Genomic DNA, 22,641 nt, shown 5'->3' on the forward strand with positions numbered 1-22,641 from the left:
TACCATCCATCTCACCGCCGTATTACCACTGTGGGCAATCCTGAGCGAGCGTTATTTACACCTGCAATAGACCATACCATTGATCACACTAATCCTTTGACAGCTCCAATAACTAGTGCTGAGATAGTCACTGTGCTTCATCGACGCCGCAATACAGCTCCTGGTGCCGACACTATTACATACAACCAAATTCGGCAAGCCGGAGAGGCATTCCATCATGTTCTCGCCCAGTTGTATACAACTATTCTAACAACTGGCTACTTTCCTCCTCTCTGGAAGCTCGCCAAAATTGTGGTTTTTCTGAAACCGCAAAAAGATCCTACCAATATCGGCTCATATCGCCCAATTAGTCTCACCAACGTCTTCAGTAAGACCATGGAGCGCATTTTGGTCACCCGCCTTCATCCTTTTTTAGAAACACATCATCATCTGCCTACAACGCAAGCCGGCTTCCGATCATCTTTCAGCACCACGGATCAACTGCTTAAGCTCTCGAGTCTTTTGACCAACCACTTAAACAAACGACTACCTTCTGTCCTAATCTCATTTGACATTGAGCGAGCATTTGATACGGTATGGCATCAAGGCCTTCTTTTAAAACTGCTACATCTTCTTCCTATACCGTACGTCCCCCTCATAGCCAATTTCCTTCATCAACGCCCAGCTTTTATACAAATCAACCAGGCTCAGTCTCACCATTTTGTTCTTCGTGCTGGGGTGCCACAAGGTTCCGTGCTCTCCCCCTTACTCTATATCTTATATGTTGCAGATATGCCACAACCTCGGCCACCCATCCATGCACTACAATTTGCTGACGACACAGCCTATCTCGCCTTGTGCTCTTCTGTGGATCGTATTAACACTACTCTCCAACCAGCAATCGATCAGTTGGTCACCTGGTGTCTCAAGTGGAAACTCAAACTGAACCCCGCCAAAACCCAAATGGCCCTATTCGCCCGTAACCGCAACAAATTTTGTCCGACACGAAATCCTGAGCGTCTCCATCTTACGCTTCTCGATTCACCGTTGACCTTGTCCAACAGTGTGAAATATCTCGGCGTCATTTTTGATAAACATCTTACCTGGAGAGCCCAACTTTCTCAGTTACAAACTAAAATTCGACGCCGAATAAATTTGTTGCGAAGCCTCTGCGGCACCAACTGGGGTCTCAACACCAGGCTTCTTCTCCATACGTATAAGGTCTTTGTCCGCCCAGCTCTTACCCATGGTCATATTGCTTGGTTGTCTGCTCCACAGCACTTCTACAGCAAATTGCAAGTCCTGGAACGTCATGCTCTGCGCACCGCTTATTTCTTACCGGCAAATACTCCTACTCGGGAGGTCTATCGGCACACCACCATACCCACGCTTTTACAACATCTTTATCGCCTTCGCACTCGCTATATACAGAGCCGTATAGCTGAGGCACATCCAATTCTCGGTGCTTTGCTCGATCAGACTCCTACACGACCACGGCATGCCTATCCACCAGTCGACCATCTACTTGCACTGCATGAACTTGACCAGGCCACGGCAACTTATAACCCTCGTCGTCGCATCTATCAAAGCCATCTGCATATCTATCGTCCATAATCTCTCTTACTCTACACTTCATCTACAACATCTAACAATATAACGATGATCGTACATCACCACAATCAATAGCTTCCTGTATCCCATCTATACTCAGGCGCTTCTAACAATTCTGTTTTTTCTCCTGGCCCCGGAGAAGGCGTTCCCTTCTGTGGCCCGCCCAGTTGAATGAAATTGGGAATGAAATTGCAGTTTAAAAAAAAAGCGTAGCGCGTCACAACTAAATCGTAACAATTATGCTTATTTTGATGTTTTGCAGAAGCGGATGGGAGACTTGGATGTTTTCATGATTGTGCATATGCTTCAATAATTGGGGAGGTGAGGGGACAATATATTGTAGCATAGATTTAGTCAGACGGTTAAATTATACTGATTTCATACTGTTTTATCTAAATTCGCTTAGTGCAAGATTCCATATAACTTCTTTGGCGTGTGTTTCGCTTGCAATAAGCTTAATAAAGCTTGCCATTGATGAGAATACGCTTATACTTGGCTTGCGTTTGAGATAATTTGACTTGTGTTTAACTTGTGAAGACAAGCTTGCCCCAAGCCTTGCCCAGATGTAACTAACTAGCTTGCCACAAGCTTAAAGCAAGCTAATTGGCTTGCATAGTATAGCTTGCGGCAAGCTAATTTACCTTGCAACAGCAAGTTTGTGGCAGCTTGCAGCAAGTTTAAATTGCTGTCTGGGGTGTAATATCTTTGTAATGGTGAGAAATAGGAATGTCGGGTCAAAAGATATCAAAGGAAATCCCATCCGAAGAACCCAATTATGAATAAGTGATGGCGAAACAGTGGCGGCGCCAGGGGGAGCACAAAGAAAGTGAATGAAACCCGGAGAAAAGTTAAAATTGGTGAAAACACAACTAATTGAAAGCAATCAGGAAACAAGGAATACAACTCTAGGTGTACTGTATGATACATGTCCGATGACAGAGGGCGTATAGCTACAGTAGGTGATACAAGGGGGCGTGCAGAGCGTCGCGTAGTAGAGTTAGTTATAGGAGTAGTGAAAGCGTGGGTAACGAGAGCGTTCGCATCGAAGTTGCAGAGGACAGCGCACAGTTCATTCGTACTGAATGAGGCAATGACAGTAACAGCACAAGCGTTTTAGTGCTAAACTCTACAGGCAGGGCAGTGATCCATGTGTATATGAATGTGGTTTACTTTTTGTCGTTTGAAACAGTGTTGATGTTGACAAGCGCGGGACGGACAAGTGCTATGTTTAATGCACCACAATGAATAGGGTAGTATACACTAACGCCGAAATGGCAGATATGCATTTGATGTATGGCTTAGCGGAAGGCAATGCAGAAGAAGCGCGTAGGTTATATGCGGAACGCTACCCAGATCGACAAATTCCAGCACCGGGGATGTTTATTCGTATTCATCAGCGATTGCGGGACACTGGGTCATTCCTTCCCAACACAGACATTCCGAGACGACGACGCGTTCGAACACCCCCACTGGAAGATAGGTACTCCGACATGTGACCCGGAACCCAAGTATTAGTACCTGACGAATAGCAAGGCAGGAACACGTTTCGCATGAAGTCGTGCGTTATACGATGATGACTATGAAACCCAACGACGTTTCTGTCGTTGGTTATACCGCCGCTGCCGTGTATCACCAGTCTTTCTAACACAGGTATCGTTCTCGGATGGGGCATTATTCACACGGGATGGCATCACAAATTTCCACAATGACCATCGATGGGCACTCAACAACCCGCATGCAATTGTAGAGACGAAGCATCAACAGCGTTTCCAATTGCATGTGTGGGCTGGTATTATTGGCGACAACGTTGTGGGACCACACTTCTTACCACAGCGATTGAACGCAATATCGTATCTCCAATTTCTGGCTCAGAACCTACCTATTCTGTTAGAAGATGTGCCACTGAGGACACGGCAATGCATGGGGTTTATGCATGATGGCGCCCCTGCCCACTCATGTCACACCATTCGTGCATATCTGAACAAAACATTTCCACGCAGGTGGGTAGGTCGTGGTGGGAGACAAGCATGGCCCCCACGTTCACCCGACCTGAATCCCCTAGATTTTTTCCTCTGGGGTTACGTGAAGAGTCTCGTGTATACACGGCCCCTGCATGATGTTGAAGATCTTCGCCAGCGTGTATGTGCTGCATTTGCCACATTACGGCAAACGCCAGCGATATTGGCACCAGTCAGAGAATCCTTACGCCATCGTGTAACTGTCTGTCTCGAAGAACAAGGAGGACATATTGAACAGCTGCTATAGAATGTTGACCATGGTAAGTACAATACCTCTTGTTTTTACAGTACAATGGGTCTCATCTTCCATATGTGCTTTTTACGATCTGCACGTTTCATCACTAAGAGAGTTTAACAGTTTCTTTGCAGCTCCCATGCGCCGCCACGGTTCCGCAGTACGTGTGCATAATTGGATTCTTCGGATGGGATTTCCTTTGATATTTTTTCACCCGACATTTCTATTTCTCTCCGTTAAAACGATACTGTATTTCAACATTCCACCTCTCGTAGTGTTCCTACAGTGTAGCCATTGTTGCCTTTGTTCATTAACATTTGTTGCTGCATGTTCCATATAACATCCGCTCCTACAGTTTGTCAGTGTAAATTGTTCACCTTTCTCCGCATTTCATTCACTTTCTTTATGCTTCTCCTGGTGCCGCCACTGTTTCGCCATCACTTATACATAATTGGATTCTTCGAATGGGATTTCCTTTGATATCTTTTGACCCGACATTCCTATTTCTCACCATTACGAAGATAGTGTATTCCTACAATCTGCCTCCCATAATGTCCCTACAGACTAGCCGTTGTTGCCTTTGTTCATTAACATTTGTTGTTGCATGTTCCAAGTAACATCCCCTCCTACATTTTTTCAGTGTAAATTGTTCACTTCTCTCCATGTTTCATTCAATTTCTTTCTGCCCCCCTCTATCGCCGCCACTGTTTCGCCATTACTTGTGCACAATTAAATTCTTCGGATGGGGTTTCCTTTGATATGTTTTGACCCGACATTCGTATTTCTCTCCGTTCTTGAGATATTGCAAATTGCTTCCTCGGAAGGTGACATTTCAGACGCCTCTAGCGTTCAAACGAAGCCGCATTCACCCAATGTTAATATGACATTTTTTGCTTGTTTTTACCTGTAGATTCATCTCCCGAATTTTCTGACATTCATGCACGACCACCCTGTATATCAAATCATGACTGATCTACGTACATTAATGATCTTCCTTGGAGTCAACTAGTGCTCTATAATAAAAGACTTGGTTTTATTATCAAAGTCTGCAGCGGTTTTTCAATCAGCTGCCGCATCTAAGTCGTCTCTTGTACTAACTTCATGCGTAATCTTGCGAAATAGGTTTTTTTTTTTTTTTTTTTTTTTTTTTTTTTTTTTTTTTTTTTTTTTTTTAAGTTTGACACATGATTTCGAAGCTGTGAATGATAAAGTGTTATACGGATCAAATTTTGTTTTAGTATTTACTGCCAAATTGCATATTGTGCTATGGTGAATAAAGTTATCGTGATGTCTCATGCTGCGATAAAATGCTTAGAATGCCGCATCTGCAAGTTGTTGTGGGTGTCTTTTCAATTTTTTTTTTTTTTTTTGCAAGATTGTTTTAATTATTATTATTTTTTTTTTCGTGTTTGTGCCGTATCTAAAGTGGTCTTCAGACGCGGTGACATGTCAATAGCTAATCCAGGAGTACACAATTGGAGAGGCTTCGTACGTCTGAACTGCTTGGTCCAGATCTTGCATGCATCGACCAAGAGATTGTCCGAAAATTTTGTACACGTGTTTTTTTTTTTTTTTTTTTTTTTTTTTTTTTTGCTGGCGATGGAGCATGTGAGGAACTATTAATTTCGTACTGCTCAGGATAGACTTCTTTACGGTAGTAGCGTCGTTCCTCCTGGCAGGGATTCGCCGAAATCCATTTCAAAAATCATCCATAACAAGCCATCCATCTTCTTCACACAGCTAAGTTTTGCACTGACACATTCTTACCGCGTTGAGGTTTCCTGCGAGGTACAGAACACATCTGTCAATAGCTTTACAACTAGAACTTGTAGCATTTTTTTACACATGATGTACGTTTGCAATTCAGCGTCCAAAGTACTGCTGCGGTCTGCTTCCATTGACACTACCTGACTCATGATCGAATGCTCACACAAAAAATCTCGCATTTACTCCTATCACCACAATTACTAGCACTGATTCCATCTTGCGCCATTACATCCTATGCTCTCTGTACACTCTCTATGTGCGCACGCCCCATGTACTTCTGCTCCCTGTGGTCCATAACATGGTACACTATACCACACCTCTCTTTATTTTGCAGGACACTTTTAAACTCGTATGGTTTTGTTTACATATCCGTTCCAACTACGCAGGTCTATAACTTCAGTCATATATGCTATACATCAAGGAACATCATTGTTCAATTTCAGTACATTATTTCCGTTTAAGCAACTTTTTTTGTTGATTACAGGTTATATTGAATCATCTTCCTTTCTTATAATTGGTAGGTTAATTTTGTTTTGCTTTCTTTCATTGTCTGCAGTATATTCAGTTTCACCGCTGTCACTGTCTTTTTCTCACTTCGAGAAGTTTCATTCAAAGTTTTCCCTTCCCTAGCTATGCTCCCTACAGTCCATAACAGTTTAAACTTTTGTGATCTTTATTTCTTTTCATACACAATGAGACGCCGTATGTTTGCATTGGCTTTGCGCGACAACTATATGGACCTTTATGTTTGAGGAACATGCTACAATATGGTTTGAGGATACAGATACACTACAGAGATGGAAAAATACCCCTACTATAGCACAGATGAGAGCAGCATTCAAGGGCTTGGTGGTGTTCTTGGTTCGATCCCAGCTCGTGTCAAGTGAACTTTGTAGATGTCAATCACCGCGTGTATGCACCTTCCTTCCCATGTTTTCATTCCATAATTTATATTCTTGTGTTTCATTCCCAGTGGTAGAGTATTATATATATATATATATATATATATATATATATATATATATATATATATATATATACACAGATGGTGATCAGAAAAATGGAAACACCTGTAGTTGGCAACACGTCAGATGTCTGGGTTAGCAATGGTGTCGTGGCGCCAGCAGCGCCGGACCGCTGGTGGTAGTGAGTTAGGTCGGTCTCCATACTACGTCAGGCGCAGTGGAACAGCAGTGTCCAGTGGCTGCAGCAGACGGAGGTAGTGTAAAATGGGAGACCTCTCAGATTTTCAAAGAGGGCAAATTGTTGGTGCGAGGTTATGTGGAGTGAGTGTGACGGCAGTGGCTACTGTGTTAGGTGTGTCGCGTGGGACAGTGTCGAAGGTGATGACGGCCTACACAACACACGGGAAAACCACATCGGTGAAGCGGAACAGTGGGCGGAAGATAATCATGAGTGACAGGTCACGCAGGCTATTAAAGCGCATTGTCACACAGAACCGTCGTGTCACTGCGGAGCAAGTGACGGAGGAACTCAATCAGCACCTCCCCCACCCTGTTTCAACAATCAGTTTTCCCCGCGAATTACATGACATGAATTACGGAGTCGTGTTGCACGGGCCAACCTGCTTATCAGGGACCAGAACGCTTTCGCACGCCGCAAATGGTGCCGCGACCATGCAACTTGGACCGTTGAGGACTGGAAACGTGTGATATGGTCGGATGAGTCATCCTTCACCCTATTCCCAACCCCGGGCCGCGTTTATGTGTGGAGAACACCCAAAGAAGCTTATGATCTGCAGTGTCTCCGCCAAACTGTGAAACATGGCGGCGGCTCGGTAATGCTGTGGGCCACCATATCATGGTTTTCATTGGGTCCTGTGGTCACACTTAGCGGACGAATCACTGCCAACGATTATGTCGCAATTTTGGGAGACCACTTGCATCCAATTGTCCGGATGTTGTTACCGGACAATGACGCTATCTTCCAGGATGATAATGCACCCATTCACACAGCTGGCGTTGTTGCAGCGTGGTTTGAGGAACATCGGGATGAAGTTCAACACCTCCCCTGGCCCGCCCAATCCCCAGATCTCAACATAATTGAACATCTGTGATCCGTCTTGGAAAGACGACTCCGGCGACGATTTCCACCTCCATCCTCTCTCACAGAAGTGTCCGATGCCCTGCAGGAGGAATGGTGTAAAATTCCACTTGCTACCATTCACGACCTCTATGCCTCCATCCCACGTCGCATCAAGGTTGTTCTGAAGGCGAAAGGTGGCCCGACACCATATTTATCTGGTAAGTTGCGATTTCGTTCAGGTGTTTCCATTTTTCTGATCACCATCTGTATATATATTATATATATGAATGGGTGAGTTGAAAAAGGTACACATTCCAAAAACATAAACTTTTGGAAAACTAAGAAAAACTGTTTTGTGAGAAAACTAATTGTTTTACCAAAATACTTACTATTGTCAATTTGTACCGTTCAGTGTAGCAAACCCATTTGCACGTGATACCTGTACATAAATATTTTTTATATATCATATAATTATGTAAAGATGTTCAGGAATATGTTCCTTTTTCAACTCAACGTTTTTAAATGCACAATAGTTTATCCCGATTAGTGTATTATTTTAAACAGGTTTCAGAAATAAGTGAGTAAAAGTTTTTCAGTCTTTGTATAAAGGAAAACAAATATATTTCAAAATGTTAGCTGCACATATTGAGAGAAATAACAATTTTCCGATAAAACAAGTTGGATTTTTCAGAGTAGACAATAGTCAATCATCTTGATCTAGTAGATCAGCAGCTGAAAAAGAAAAGCCTTGATCGAAAAACATTATAAAAACATGTTCTTTTTTGTTTTACCACCATTAGTAGTCTTTTTTTATGTGATTGAACCACACCGAGATGCGAAAAAGTGTTGGGATAATAGTATTAAAATGATTTATTTTACTTTGCCATTGCAAATTCTTCTTTTTTTGTTACATACAGGGTCCAATGTCATAACATACCATAAAACATGTCTGTAATAAAGATAGAAATACTTAGGTTAGGTTAGATTGTATTATGAAGTTTCGTGTTACATTCAGACTGTAGTTAGGATAGATAAGTTCAGATTAAGTGAAAATAGTCTAAACTGATTTACAAATATATATATATATATATATATATATATATATATATATATATATATATATATATATATATATATATATATATAAAACAGAATATAAAATTTACACGTTTTGCATTGTCATTAAGCATGTTTGATTTAATTTTGATCTTGAGGTCTTCACGGGTACTGCAGACATCGACCTGAGGTCTGCAAAATCGGTAACCAAAGTTTTTCTTGAAATATTCCAAATAAAACTCATACTTAATTAATTCATCAAGTCAGGACATTTTTCTATGAAAAGTTCATGCATTAGGCTGAGCATCGAGATATATGGTTGATTTAGACGTATAATGTGCAACATATTTATAAATTAATCAATATGTTCATGTATTTTAACTAAATGTGAGGCTGGAATAGCATTAGAACGGTGTTCGTGTTTACCTCTCATGTCAATGGGGAATTTCCCAGAAGCCAACATCTTTGTCAACCTAATGACTACTTTGTGTAACACCGTATGAAGACTTATGTAAGCATTACGCATACTTCAACTCTCTTGTACCTTTCATGGCAAAGTACTTGAAAGAAGACTCGTGTTGCTTTGAGTTTTCATTTGTTGGTCTGTGCCTTGCAACCTTATGCCTCTCAATTAGGTTCATTATTAATGTGTCCTGCTCGTTCTTAGGTCTGCCACTATATAGGGTCTTAATAATGTTCTCCTTTTCTTCAATAGAGAAACTATCCATGCATTTTCCCCTACACTTGCAGTTTGTGCCGGTTGTTTTGGCTGGAACAAGAACGCCTGTTGAAGTTATAAACTCTTCACCTCGACGCCTTGCTAACTTTTTCATCTCCGGTACATGTTTTTCTTTGTTAAGTCTACTCTTTTTACGGCTTGGTTCACCACTGTCACTGTCTGTTTCTGACATTGTTACTAGGTTAAAGCAAAGAAACACTAATAAACTTCACGACACTACTTTTCGTAATGATCTTCACTTTCCACTTTAAACATAACCAACATGACCTTACATGACCTTAAACAACAGCTCACCTGCTAAGTCATAATGCATGACTGAGCACTAGCACTGTGGTGGGTGCCTCCGCTACTAGCGAGGAGGCTATGAGTTGAAGAAGGGACATATTCCTGGAATCTGTTCCTTCTTCAACTCAATCGCATCTACATATTTTGGCAAGCTCATTTGCAATAGTGAAATATGTTTCTTTTTTGCTCAATGGATGTAGATACGTCCAAAGAAGAAAATGGCTATCTCAGTTTAATTTGTGATATTTTTGGAATGTGTACCTTTTTCAACTCACCCATTCATATATCATTTCACAAGAATTCTCTTTCATTAATTGTCTGTCTCCTATAGTCTAACGGATATAATCGTGGACCTTTAAACTAAAATGTTACTTAATTTCTTCTGTATATGTACATTTATATATGTTCATAAAGTAACATTCGTAGTGCCTCTTCTTCCAATTTATAACATCTGTGATACAATAACATGATAAGATGGTAGTTTGTTTTTCTAGAGTTTAAACTGGGAATGGTTGGAAGATAATGAATAAGCAGTAGATAAGGTTATCTTTCCAAATAGTTACACACCTAATTATCAGTTAGACAATAAATATTTTCTCAACACTTGGAAATTCAGGATGTTTCCTTTTTCAGTTACATCTAGTATTAAAATAAAGCTCCACAATATTATCGCGTTAATCACAAGATAAACACGCATGTAGGAAAACATTCATCATAGTTACTGTATTTCTACTAACCTATACATCGTATTTCTTAATTACATTTAATTATTGTTCAAACATGTGTTACAAACCTGTAAGTAGAGACCTGCACGGGCCGAATTTTTCGGCCCGAGCCCAATCCGGCCCGAACGTACCTAGGCCCGGCCCAGCCCGGGCCCGAAAAGTTTTGGAGATTTTCGGCCCGAGCCCGGCCCGGCCCGATAAGTTTTTTAAAATTCTTGGCCCAAGCCCGGCCCGGGCCCGATAAATTTTAAAAGTTTTTGGCCCGACCCCGGCCCGATAATTTTTTTTTTAATTAGCTCGAGCCCCAATCTTTCTCAAAATTTAGTATTAAATTTGACCTAACCCTCAGAAACATATTCTAAACTCTGGTTCACAACCTGACGCTTGCCTCCCGAATGGTACCATTGCCTCCTAGAACTTTGCCTGTCATCGAGAGAACAAAAACTCCATTCCCTGTAACAAAAATCTAACTTAATTGATTTTTACTATAAAGTGAAGATGGCAATATTGTTTAGCGACAGGCAAAACATTCCCACCCCTTCTAGTTATATTTTGAGTTCAGTGAAGGTCAAGGTCAGAGCTCAATTTACCGCATAATGCCTGCAATTCCCTATAGTGAAAGTGGAGCCGCTAAGCAACACAAACTGTAAATAGCTATTGCATCCTTTGTAACATTTTTCACGGACACACTTCTTCAACGTTTGGCTTTATTCCAATTATCGTTTAACGAAAATCAATAATTATTAAAGAATTGCAATTGATCGGCCCCAGCCCGGCCCGACCTGAAGAGAAATCAGTGTCGGCCAGCCCAAGCTCGGTCCGGCCCAAAGAAATAACAGTTTCGGCCCGCCCAAGCCCGGCCCGGTCCAAAGAAATAGCAGAGTCGGCCCGCCCAAGCCCGGCCCGCGGGCCAGGCCCGGCCCGTGCAGGTCTCTACCTGTAAGTAAGCGTATGTTTACATAAGATGTTCAAAATGTTTGCTGCTGGCCTCCAGACACCTAACAGAACGACGAGCGGTCACTGCAGCTACAGCGGTCAATGTATCAATGAAGATCGATGCACATGCCTCTGTAATGTTCTTGTCGCCTTAAACTTGTCAACACTGAGTTTGATTATTAGCCGGGTTGGTGCTTCAGTACCAAACTTCCCTCTCCGCTAACGCTGCACTTCGATGGCATTCTCAAACGTGATGAAACACTTTTTTTTTTTTTTTTTTACGCTGTTCGAACGTCAAGTGTGCACCTGCCATTTTTTACCACACTAACCGTGCTGATGATTCCTCCCTGTTTTGCCTATTCCAGTTTCGCCTACTAGCCTCCCAGCAATATTTATCAAGATTTAGGCGAAATAGGGATTCCTGTTTCGCCTACTGTTAAGACAAAGGAAAATTTTGAGGTATATTATTGACGCTATCTATTACAGCATTCGTTGTTTAATGACGATGAGAAAATATTCTATTCTAATTATATGACAAACACGAAATTCAACACAAGACTAGCACACACGTTATATCGCCAGTGGCTCATTGAAAGTTTCGATTCAAGGGTAGACATATTCTGAGATTCTGATTTATTGTCTCCTCAATGAAACGCTAATCAGAGCGGAGTGTTTGTTTCGACTAGCTAGAATGATTTTTGGTAAAAGTGAAAGTACGTATATTTACTTTTCACCTTTGTTGTTCGTACTGTAGTTTTTTTAAATCGCGATATTGATGCATTTTCGTTAATATTAAATTGTTTTACGAAATAGGCCTAACTGAATTCATATTAAAAATAAAATTCCCAAGAATCTCAAACTCAAAAATAGCCCTTCATCTTAACAGTAGGCGACACAGGAATAGGCAAAACATGAATTCTGTTTCGCCTACAAATGAAATGGTGATGAGATGATCACGAACCTTAAGGAACTGATGGAAGATGGATGATATATTTTCCATTGGATTATTCGAGTTAGAAGACAAACCTTATGGGATTTTTCACAGGAGAGAACAAAGTTTGTCCTCTGGTTTTATATTTTTAATATAGCTATAAAAAGAGAAAAAATATGTAAAGAAGAGTAAAATATGTAAAAAGAGTTGATTTATTTGATACCATCTCGGTATTCACGGTAGTATCACATCACATACGTAATTACTAAGAACTCCAGGAACTTTTATTTAGTGGAATGTTCAAAATAAATAGGGTGTGCACCCAGAATAATGATATACATTTTTACACAAGCTCAAAGAAAACAATATTATACGCCCAGAGGTGTGTGTAAGGAAATTTGGGGAATGTTAGGGTGTTGGTAGTGTGCAGAATATCTATTTTTACAACAGAAGTTGTAAATGTAAAGAAAATAAATAAATGAATAAATAATAATAATAATAATAATAATAATAATAATAATAATAATAATAATAATAATAATAATAATAATAATAAATAAAGAAACTACTGCAGCTTTAAGTTCAGAAAACATTTGCTTATGCCCTGAAACTTAATACAAACAATTCATTTACTTGTTAAGGAGAGGCCATACCCTCAGTGTAGAGTCCATGGATGTACCGTACTTGTATTGCAATATGTTGTTGTGTGTATTGGACAACTGAGATTAGCAGAGCCATCTTAACGGTACCATAACCACTCAGCTGCATCCCTACCCCCGCAAGCATTGGGGGCTCCGCGAGCAGAATGGCATGTAGTAGTTACATGTATTAGGAGCAAAATTTAGTCATAGGGACCACAACTCACTTGTTTGGCTTGGGGTCTAATATGCTGTTGAAACGTCACTGGAGAGTAGAGTAGACGGCACTAGTGCGGGGCCCGATTGGGAGTAATCGGTCCAATCGGCTTAAGGCCGGCCCTGACTAAAACGTAGATGACCAGGTTGCAGTGCCCTTAACTTCTGATACTGTATTTTTTATGAGAATACCAATCCGAATTGCGATGTGTTAACCATTTTTCTATCACTTTTATTCGCGAGGTTTTAATCCATTGTGTACGTGACGGAACAGGACAGATTTTAAGTTCATGATTGTGGTAGTTTTAAAGACATGCACCAAAAGTGAAACACCTAACGAATCTTGTTCGTTCGTGGTTGCTTATCATCTGTTATATTGTGTTCGAAATATAAATACTTTCAATAATCGAACTTGTTACCGAAACTCTAACGCAAGTACTAACAAAATAAGCAAACACTAAGTGTCTGAAATAAAAATATTTTTGGTGACATTGGTTTCACTTTCCGTGGAGTGGCCCATATATTATGTATGTATGTATGTATCTATCTATCTATCTATCTATAGCTGCTTGAAAGTGGCTTATTTGCGGACTCGTAATTTATGGGTCTAAAAATAGTACGTAGACATAATAAATCATAGTAAGTACATTGTATTGCGTAGAATTAACCAAAAAAAGTAAAAGCCGACAAGTGTTTCATTGCAAAATTGTATTATTAACTGAGAAAAACATGTCGCAACGTAGTCTATTTGCCGACTATGAAAATTACAAAGAAAAGTGTTTTATTTTTAGAATATTGATGTTTGATAGGCATCAAAGACCTGAAATCATTATTTTAATCTCCATCAACTATATTATCAACCTTCAAATAAAAACGTTTGCATTTTTGGGACAAAAAAGTCAATTTGTTACTCAAGAATGATGTTCGATCATCAGAGGAAAAACTGAAAAAAATTGAAGTTTTAAAATTTCTGATATTATTACCTGACCAGGATAGCAGTGCGGTTTTGGAAGGATGACGCTGCTGTTGTGTTTACATAAGTTTCTTGGCAAGCGCGGTGGGACAGGGGAGCGGAGAGTTTCATTCTGCAGTGTATCCAACGGATTTTAAAAGTTGCAATTTGGATGTTATGCATAGCCTAATCTCTTTCCGCTTAATAAAGAAAGCCGTAAGTTATGTGGTTGTAGTGAACCATTCCTGCAGCAATGCAGATGTATTGTGGATAGTGATATATGAATGGAAATTACCAATTTAAGAACAACATAGAACAATTGACAATTCAGTGAGCTTCTACCGTGTATTAAGCAGATTGTATAAAAATTGATTACGTTTTATTTGATGTCATTATAAAACAAGAAGAACCTGTAAAACGTTGCTCGCTAGTTTGTTCGCAAGTTAATATGGAGGGTGTATTTTTGTTGTAGTTGCTTTTTTCTTGTTACTTAAGATGTTCTGTAAATAACTTCAATAACTTTTGAAACTTTTTGTGTTAACTTGAGCCAGGGGCGGATCCAGGCTGAATGTTTGGGGGGCGGTCGAAGTCAAATCAAGGTAAGAGCGTATTGCAAAAAAAAAAAAAGAAAAGAAAGAAAGAAAAAAAGAAAAAAAGAAAAGAAAGTAAAACAACCTTAGAAAAGAAGAAGTAGTTATTGTCTGCAATTCTAGAACAGAAATGGCCACCTGCGATTTCGAAGGTGGACATTTTTTTTTTTAGCAAGAACGTCAATGTAAGTAATTTCTTGCAATTTATTGCTTTATTTGACTTCTACAACGTAAAACAAAAAAAAAGTAGGGCCTACCTATTTTAGGTTTTATTTTACATTTATAATATTAAGATGAAAATTCTTAGTTTTTATTTCTAAAATAAAAAATATCCTATTCTTGGGGGGCAATCGCCCCGATCGCCCCGCCCCCTGGATCTGCCTCTGACTTGAGCATATGTCTGAAGTGATTTATTACGAACAGAACAAAAAGAACTGTGATAGTTTGATTACAAGTAATCCGGTTAGAAACACTGCTGCTTGCATTTTAGTTCCAAAACCGGCCGCCCGCACTCGTTGGCTGGTCAGGTAACAACTGTTGTGTGTATCTATAATTGTTTAATGTTTTATTATTGGCCATTAAAATAGGTTTTCCATCCTAATTGAGCTTTTAATATGAACATATTTATTATAAACCAAAAAAAGTGGTCTATATGCGGAAAAAAGAACTAGATTTCGCCAAAAACCGGAATAATCTAATTCTCCGTAAACGTGTAAGGAAAGTAAAGTTTGAAATATATTTCCCTTTAAAATGAGATTGTACATGACAATTTTTACTTCAATATTTTCATTAAGATGCTTAATAATGTACATACAATAATTAAAGCTGCTTGTGGTCTATTTGCAGGATTCAGTGTCACCATCTCCTACCTGAAAACTTTATTGTCATTTGACCGTTGTTTTAAATCAGATACTTGGTACCGAGTGTAAGTTAATGGTGGCATTCAATTTATGAACACGAATTCCTAATTGACATGAGAAAATGCACCATACGGTTCCTTTTAATCGTCACATGATTAATGTTCTTGCCCGATTGATGTTTTATTACGTGCTACTTAGTTTGCAACATTGTATTTTTGTGATCTGAATGCGGAGTAAGGCTGCCAACCTTGCACAGTAGATAAACTACGATATAACAATACAGAATAGATAAAATTTTCTGATGTCGAGCATGAATTAAACGTGCCACGCAATATTAGTTTTACGAAATTAAAACTTGATTTCAATCACTTTAATATAGAAAACTACAATTATATTGCCAAAAGAAGCAAAAAATATTTGCCAACATTAGGGAGAATTTGCAGAGAATTACTCAGACAGACAGAGAATTACACAGTTGCAGAGAATTACGCAGAGTTTTCTTATCTGACCACTTAGTCATACTGGATATTTGTAAGACCACTTTCACATACATCTATGAAGTTACTCCCCCTTCGCAATTTCAAATTTCGACTTGAAACTAAAATCAACCGTTTGTTTTTTGTGTGTTGTTGACTGTTTTGAAGAGACAATCGTTTGTTTCGATACACATAAAGACATATATACGAAACAAAGTTGGGGTCAAACTCACACTTACCCTCCCACTTTCAAATTTCGATTCAAAACCAAAATCAATCTTTTGTTTTTGATTGTTTTGAAGAAAAAATAGTTTGTTTCGAAAAACTTCAAGAGATATTTGCAAAATAAAATTTGGGACTTCTTTACATTTTCCCTCAGCTTTAAAATTCTACTCGAAACTAAAATCAATCGTTTTGTTTTCATTTTTTATTGATTGTTTTGAATAAAAAGTAGTTGGTTTCGATAAACTTTCAGAGATGTTTAAAAATGAAGCTGGGACTAACTTCACACTAACCCCAACTTTCACATTTTGATTCGAAACCGAAGCCAATCGTTTATTTTTCAGTTGTTACTGATTCTATTGAAAGAAAAAGTTTCTTTCGAAAATTATTAAGACATATTTACACTTTCACCGCCCTCCCCCTACTTTTCAATTTAGATGCAAACCTGAAGTAAATCATTTGTTATTGATCGATTTTGAAGGAAAGAAATGTTTGTTTCCAAAATCATGAATGCGATTAAATGGCAAACGAAAAGTGAAGCAGAAGACGCCGACACTGGTATCAGATTTGGCAGACGGACAGTATCTGGTATAGTTAGCGTGGCGGCCACCTGCTGAAATGAGCACTAGTGTTACTGCTACTGCGGTAGCAGTCGCTTTTAGGGTAAATGGCTCCTGAACGAGACGTGTTATCATCTCCATGATCTTCAAATACACTCTCAATAATTAGTCACTTTTCTAGCTCAGCAAGCCACTATCGCACTTCACATCTCTCAACAACTGGAGTTTCATGGTTGAATGAACTTTCTCCTGAAATCAGCATTGCAACCTTCTGTCTTAAGATAAAAAAAAAAAAAAAAAAAATCTAAATATTTAACAGAATAAGGAGATATCACTAATAAGTTTAATTTCGAGAGTACACTAAGTAATACGAAGTGCATCACACATAATCTTATTATTAACTTCCTAGTAATGATAGGAGACAAGACTTGAAACTTAAGGCTCTTATAAGATTCAGGAGTGGTAGTTAAGTCTTGCGATTAACATCTTTTTGGACTATCTTCTCAAACGTGAATCAGTTTTAAAAAAAACGACTCAGGTGATTCTGCTTATATTTCATAAATAAATATTTAAATCCAATAACCTAAGAATAATGTGTAAAACAAATTCTTATATTAAAAAAATATGTAGAAAAGGTATTTTCCTGTTGGGGATGAGTTTTTTTTCTCCAGTACGGCATGCGATTTTATTGATACTTCCTTTAACTTGCAGAAAAACTCTGTTTGGGGTTGCAATACATCAAGTTTATGTAAGGTAAAGGGGGTAAATTCTACGTTTGAACATGCTCATACAAAATAATTTTCCAGTGAAACCTACCGAACAAATTATTCGATTTTATTAAAATATGTGTACATTTATCTTCTTTATCGCATTCAAACAATCCTCACTTGTTGCGATTGAAAATAGTAGGGTAAACGGGAACAAATACCCCAGACTTGGATTTCCATATTTTAAATAATATAATAAGAAAATAATTTTCTGTGAAGAGGTTCGCCAAAATTGCTACATTTTGACATAATAAAGCGTATAAAGTCGCGGCCAGCGATAAAAGGCCCTTACACCTACCCTTCGTAAGAAAGAGCTCCTTCCGCAAGCATAACCACAAGTGAGCACAAAAGTCTTTTCTGCACGTGCTGGAGGACAAGGTTCTCACATTTTTTTCCCTTGAAAATGTCTGGACATCATATGTTCTCTTCTAGGGAAAGCCGTAGTAGAAACGTATTGACGCGTGAATTGTGTAATAAAAAATGATCTAAGAAAAATAGTAGTGATCCATTGCCTACAACATAATTCAAATCGGGCGAAAATATCAAAACTCAACACGAATCATCCTTTTTTCTTAAAAGAAAAGAAAGACATATACACTGTTATATAAGAAAAATAAACACACTGCTGAACAAGACTGCACTTATTTAATATAAAAACACATTTACACTTGACGTTTCGATCTTCTAGCCAAGATCCTAATCAGTGATTTTATTCGCAAGACGTTGACTATGAGTGTGTGTCAGACTGTTATATAAAAAAGATTAAAATGACTTACCCATCAATAACTAAGTGAAACTATTATAGATAGAAACATGAATTTGTATGTTCCTTTGTCACAAAATCAAGGGCTAAGAATAGATTGTTTAGAATTATGTCTTATAGGGGAGTAAAAAAGGGTTCAAATAGCTTTTGCTAAGAATAGAGTATCTCACGAATCCTTGAAGTTATTTTATTTTAAAAATTCCGTTGCTGAGAAGGGGAGGTAGAGTCATTTTCTATAATATTATACCTATAAATTTAGTTTAATTGAAGAAAAGTCCCACGTAATTAAAAGCAAACATTAGTGCAAAATATTAGAAAATTGCAATTTGATTAGCATTTGGTTGATAAAGCCGTTAGTAAACTAAACTTAAAATAAAATTTAAAACAGGCTATTGTGAAAATGATGACTTGTATGTAAATATTTTACTATTGTATTGAAATCAATATAATTCAGTTGCTTGCAAATGTCTTACATGAAAACGTATCCTAAGGTTAGTGGCTTGGGCTGGATTTATGGTTCTCATCATTGAAGCCAATAAATAGGCGATATTAAAGAGATGTTGTTTAAATTTATTGTATATTATCCCAATTGAACGCGCGGAAACGATTTAACTCGATCTTAAGTAGTGTTGCCAACCTCGATTCTCAAAGAATTCTTTTTCACCTCATCTCAGAAAAAAAAAAATCACCTTGTTCAGTAATTTATATTCTTGACTTTTAAAAGTGATCTTGGTAAATTTTTACATTTAGCAATAAGAAATTTAAATGCTTTATTGGGATAGGTGTTAAATAATTAGCATTAATTAAAAATACATATCGGCCTGGTTTCCTAACCAATGTTCATATTGAAATCAGATCTGTAGCTAGAGTTAGTTCGTCTTCGACTACTTTCAGGTCTCCTGAAATTTTCACTGCTTTGTTGGTTGTATATAAGATAACTTTGCTTCTATGTTATTTTCGGTCTTCGGGTAATGAATCGTAAAGGGTAAAGGAAATACATTGTATTACCAGTGGTAATAAAATAAAACTGCCACGTATTATTCTAACTGTATGTGAATTATTCTACAAGAGCAAGCGTTATCATATTACAAAATTAAAAACTTGCAATAAAGTATATCAATATTTTAATTAACGCAAAAATAAATAGGGAAATTATTTTTGAATAGGAAATTCTGTAAAAACATGCAATTATATGTTCGCCCATTCGTGAATACAAATATTTTAAACAATAAAAACTTTAATTGAACGGTAACTAACCACAAATTTTATAAGGTGCATGATCTACGAAAATAAGAGAATATTAAAAGCTATGGAGTACTATCTTCCCTGGAAAAGTGCTACTCCTGATCTAAGTCAGAATCGTCTGTTGACGAATCTGTTATTTCCGCTAAAACTCTACTTGAGTTGACTGAAGATTTCTGTAACTGTCTTCAATATCCTCCACGTGTCTTATGTAATTTCTCCAATTGTCAACTCTAATTCTGTTGAATGCACTATTTAATAAAGACACCAGTTTTGGTAGGGGTTCGCCTTTCATCTTTTGGGATGCTACCGTCCGTTTTAATTGTGACCACACCATTTCAATTGGATTAAGTACGCAATGATATGAAGATAATCTTAAAACAACATGCCCATATGATGCTGCCAGTTCGTCTAATTGCGTAACTTTTTCTTTTTTCCGTTCGCAGGCAGTTGTTCATCAATAATTTGGAGAACAGGTATTATCGGGACCGGCCTAGATATGACACTATGGTAGATTCGCATATAATTAAGAATAGTTTCTTTTCTCCACGAATTATTAGGCTTCGGATTAATTATACGACTATGGAAAGGGGCATTATACAAATATATAGAAGATACCTCCTCTAAGTGTTTTAGTATGGAGTTTTCAAACAATGTTTGAAAATTTCTGCGTTTATTGTCCCATGATAATTGACTGGAGGAGCATCAGACATTCTCTTGTGAGTTATAAATAAAGAACTATCCACAAAAGCAAATCGTCCACCAAAGTGCATAATAACGATTTTTTCCCTCTTTTTGTCCGAAGTTGCAACTGTGCAATTGTCAAGAGTCGTCGGACCAATTTTTAATTTGGCGCGTGTTGCTATCGTGCCAAATTTCGTCTAGGAATACGTCACAGTATCCCGCGGGAACGGTAAGCTTTAATTTCTTCGAGATAACGGTATCTCTAAGTAATAACTTCATTGCACTCACATTTCCCACTTTTTCTTGGCACTGATTTATACGAAAATTCCATACTATCTAACAGACGGCGTAATGTTCTGATGGAATAAGGAAATTCATAGTTTTAGGCTCGGATGTCTTCACAAATCATCACGTTTCTTAAAAAAAAAAAAAAAAAAAAAAAAATCATCATAGGTATTCTGCCTTTATTGGCAGGTCACTTGCCGCAGCTGAGAAGCTTCCATGCTCCACGGTCCTCCGCTAACTTCTTCGTCTTCGCGTATAATCTTTCTGTTTTTATATCATCCATTAATTGTAGTCTCCTTCGCCCCCTCTCTCTTTCACGCCACCATACCCTCTAGGGCGTCCCTCATAATACAATCTCTTCTTAGGGAATGTCCCAACCAGTTTCTCTTCCTAATAATATATAAAAGCGTTCTTTTCTCACCCACCATTTCTAACACTCTCTCATTCGTTTTCCGCTCGACTTTAAGCAATATAAAATTTGTAATGCATGCTCATTGTATTGAGACAAATTTCTGTCAGATTTTAATTACCCAATTTATAATAAGTTTCTTCAGGCCCTATTGTATGCTAGCAATCATTGGTCTGTAATCTCAAACCATCCAATTTGAGTTGAGATCCAACTTTACTGACTGTAGGTCTGATTGTTAGTAACAGAATCGAGATTGAGGATCAAAATACGATATGAGCTTCTTCGTCCTAAAAGAGACTTGATGTTTATGGTCATAAATATGTATTTACTTATTTTCACTTATTTGTAATTTCAGATCCATCAGACCAAGAAAAAAGATCAAGAAGTCTATGACTGATATGAATGTGATTGGTGTCCCTGATATGTTCGATGAGTCGACCCCAAGGGTGCGAAGATATATATGGACTATCGTCATCTGCACATGTCTTGGACTGATGGTTAGCCAGCTATATAGCCGCTTGACGTTATATCTGAGTGTCCCTGTTAATGTGAATGTACGAGTGATGCGAAATGAATCCTTGAGATTTCCTGTTATAACCCTTTGTAACAGGAATTTTTATAACGTAAGTGCTGTACTGGAGTTACAACGGAACCGAACATTGGGGAGAGAAGGAATTTCATCACACGTCGACCTTAAGGCAATATTGTTATATAGTTCTAAACAGACTTTAAATACAAGTATAAGTGGTGCAGATTTTGCGCATTCAGCAATCGAAAAGGATTACTTATACGAAGAATTGTTGGGATCAACAGTTAAGGATGCATACGAATTATGGAATCTTACCAGCCACAGAATTGAAAAAATGATTAAAACTGTAAGTATAATTCACATTCTTTAGAATATAACAGCTAAGGAGCTATTACACTGTTATTTCTATGGGAACTATGAATAGGCTATATGCTTAATAGTATATTGATATTCATTCAAACCTTCGGTTAAATCCCTTTTCAGGGAGACAACTTTCTTATTTCTCTTTACATCTGTCAGACGAGTATTTCTTCCACTTGAGTAACCTTTCATCCCCTTCTTGAACTTCCAACTCAGCTCTTATCTCGTCTTTCCCTACGCGATAAGAGAAATACTTTCCCATTTAAGGGAGACATGAACTATGATTTTCAACTTTGTAAAATATTTTGTTAAGTGGATGTTTTTCTTAAAACTTTACTTCTCGCAGCTTCCCTTCACACTTTATTTAGGTGTAGGACTGACAATATAGTAATTATTTCTTTATTGGCGTGTTTAAAAGCCGTCAAAAACTTTCGAGTCTACTTGCCATACATGATTTTACATGTACAGTATATACAAACGCTGAAACGGTTGAGTTTCCTTGTCATATACTCATAGAAATATATTGAAATTAGCTAGATAATTTCCATTGTAATGATTTTGCCACACTCGACGTTATTGTGGGTAGAAACACTCAATAGCGCAAAGGAAGTTTTCAAAAAAATCTTCATTTATGCGATGACTGCTGCTCCATAGATTTTAAGTAAAAGTGCTATTTTAGACGCATTTGTGTAGTGATTCTTTAGCTCTCTTTATTTTATACTTGTTGACTTACATGAGATATATGGGTTGAGATTATTGC

General features: G+C 38.1%; 1 protein-coding gene across 2 annotated transcripts in view; it reads left to right on the forward strand.

Annotated features, from left to right (window-relative positions):
* Positions 1 to 22,641, forward strand: part of LOC145683841 (bile acid-sensitive ion channel-like) — a 105,816-nt gene that overhangs the window by 41,961 nt on the left and 41,214 nt on the right. For both annotated transcript variants that reach the window (XM_081755437.1, XM_081755436.1), the window contains exon 2: positions 21,348 to 21,867. In XM_081755437.1, the coding sequence (XP_081611563.1) occupies positions 21,348 to 21,867 (520 nt within the window). The remainder of the gene's footprint in view (positions 1 to 21,347; positions 21,868 to 22,641) is intronic.

This window comes from Thermobia domestica, chromosome 4 (assembly GCF_964235325.1).
Source record: "Thermobia domestica chromosome 4, izTheDome1.hap1.1, whole genome shotgun sequence".
NCBI classification, from domain to species: Eukaryota; Metazoa; Arthropoda; class Insecta; order Zygentoma; family Lepismatidae; genus Thermobia; species Thermobia domestica.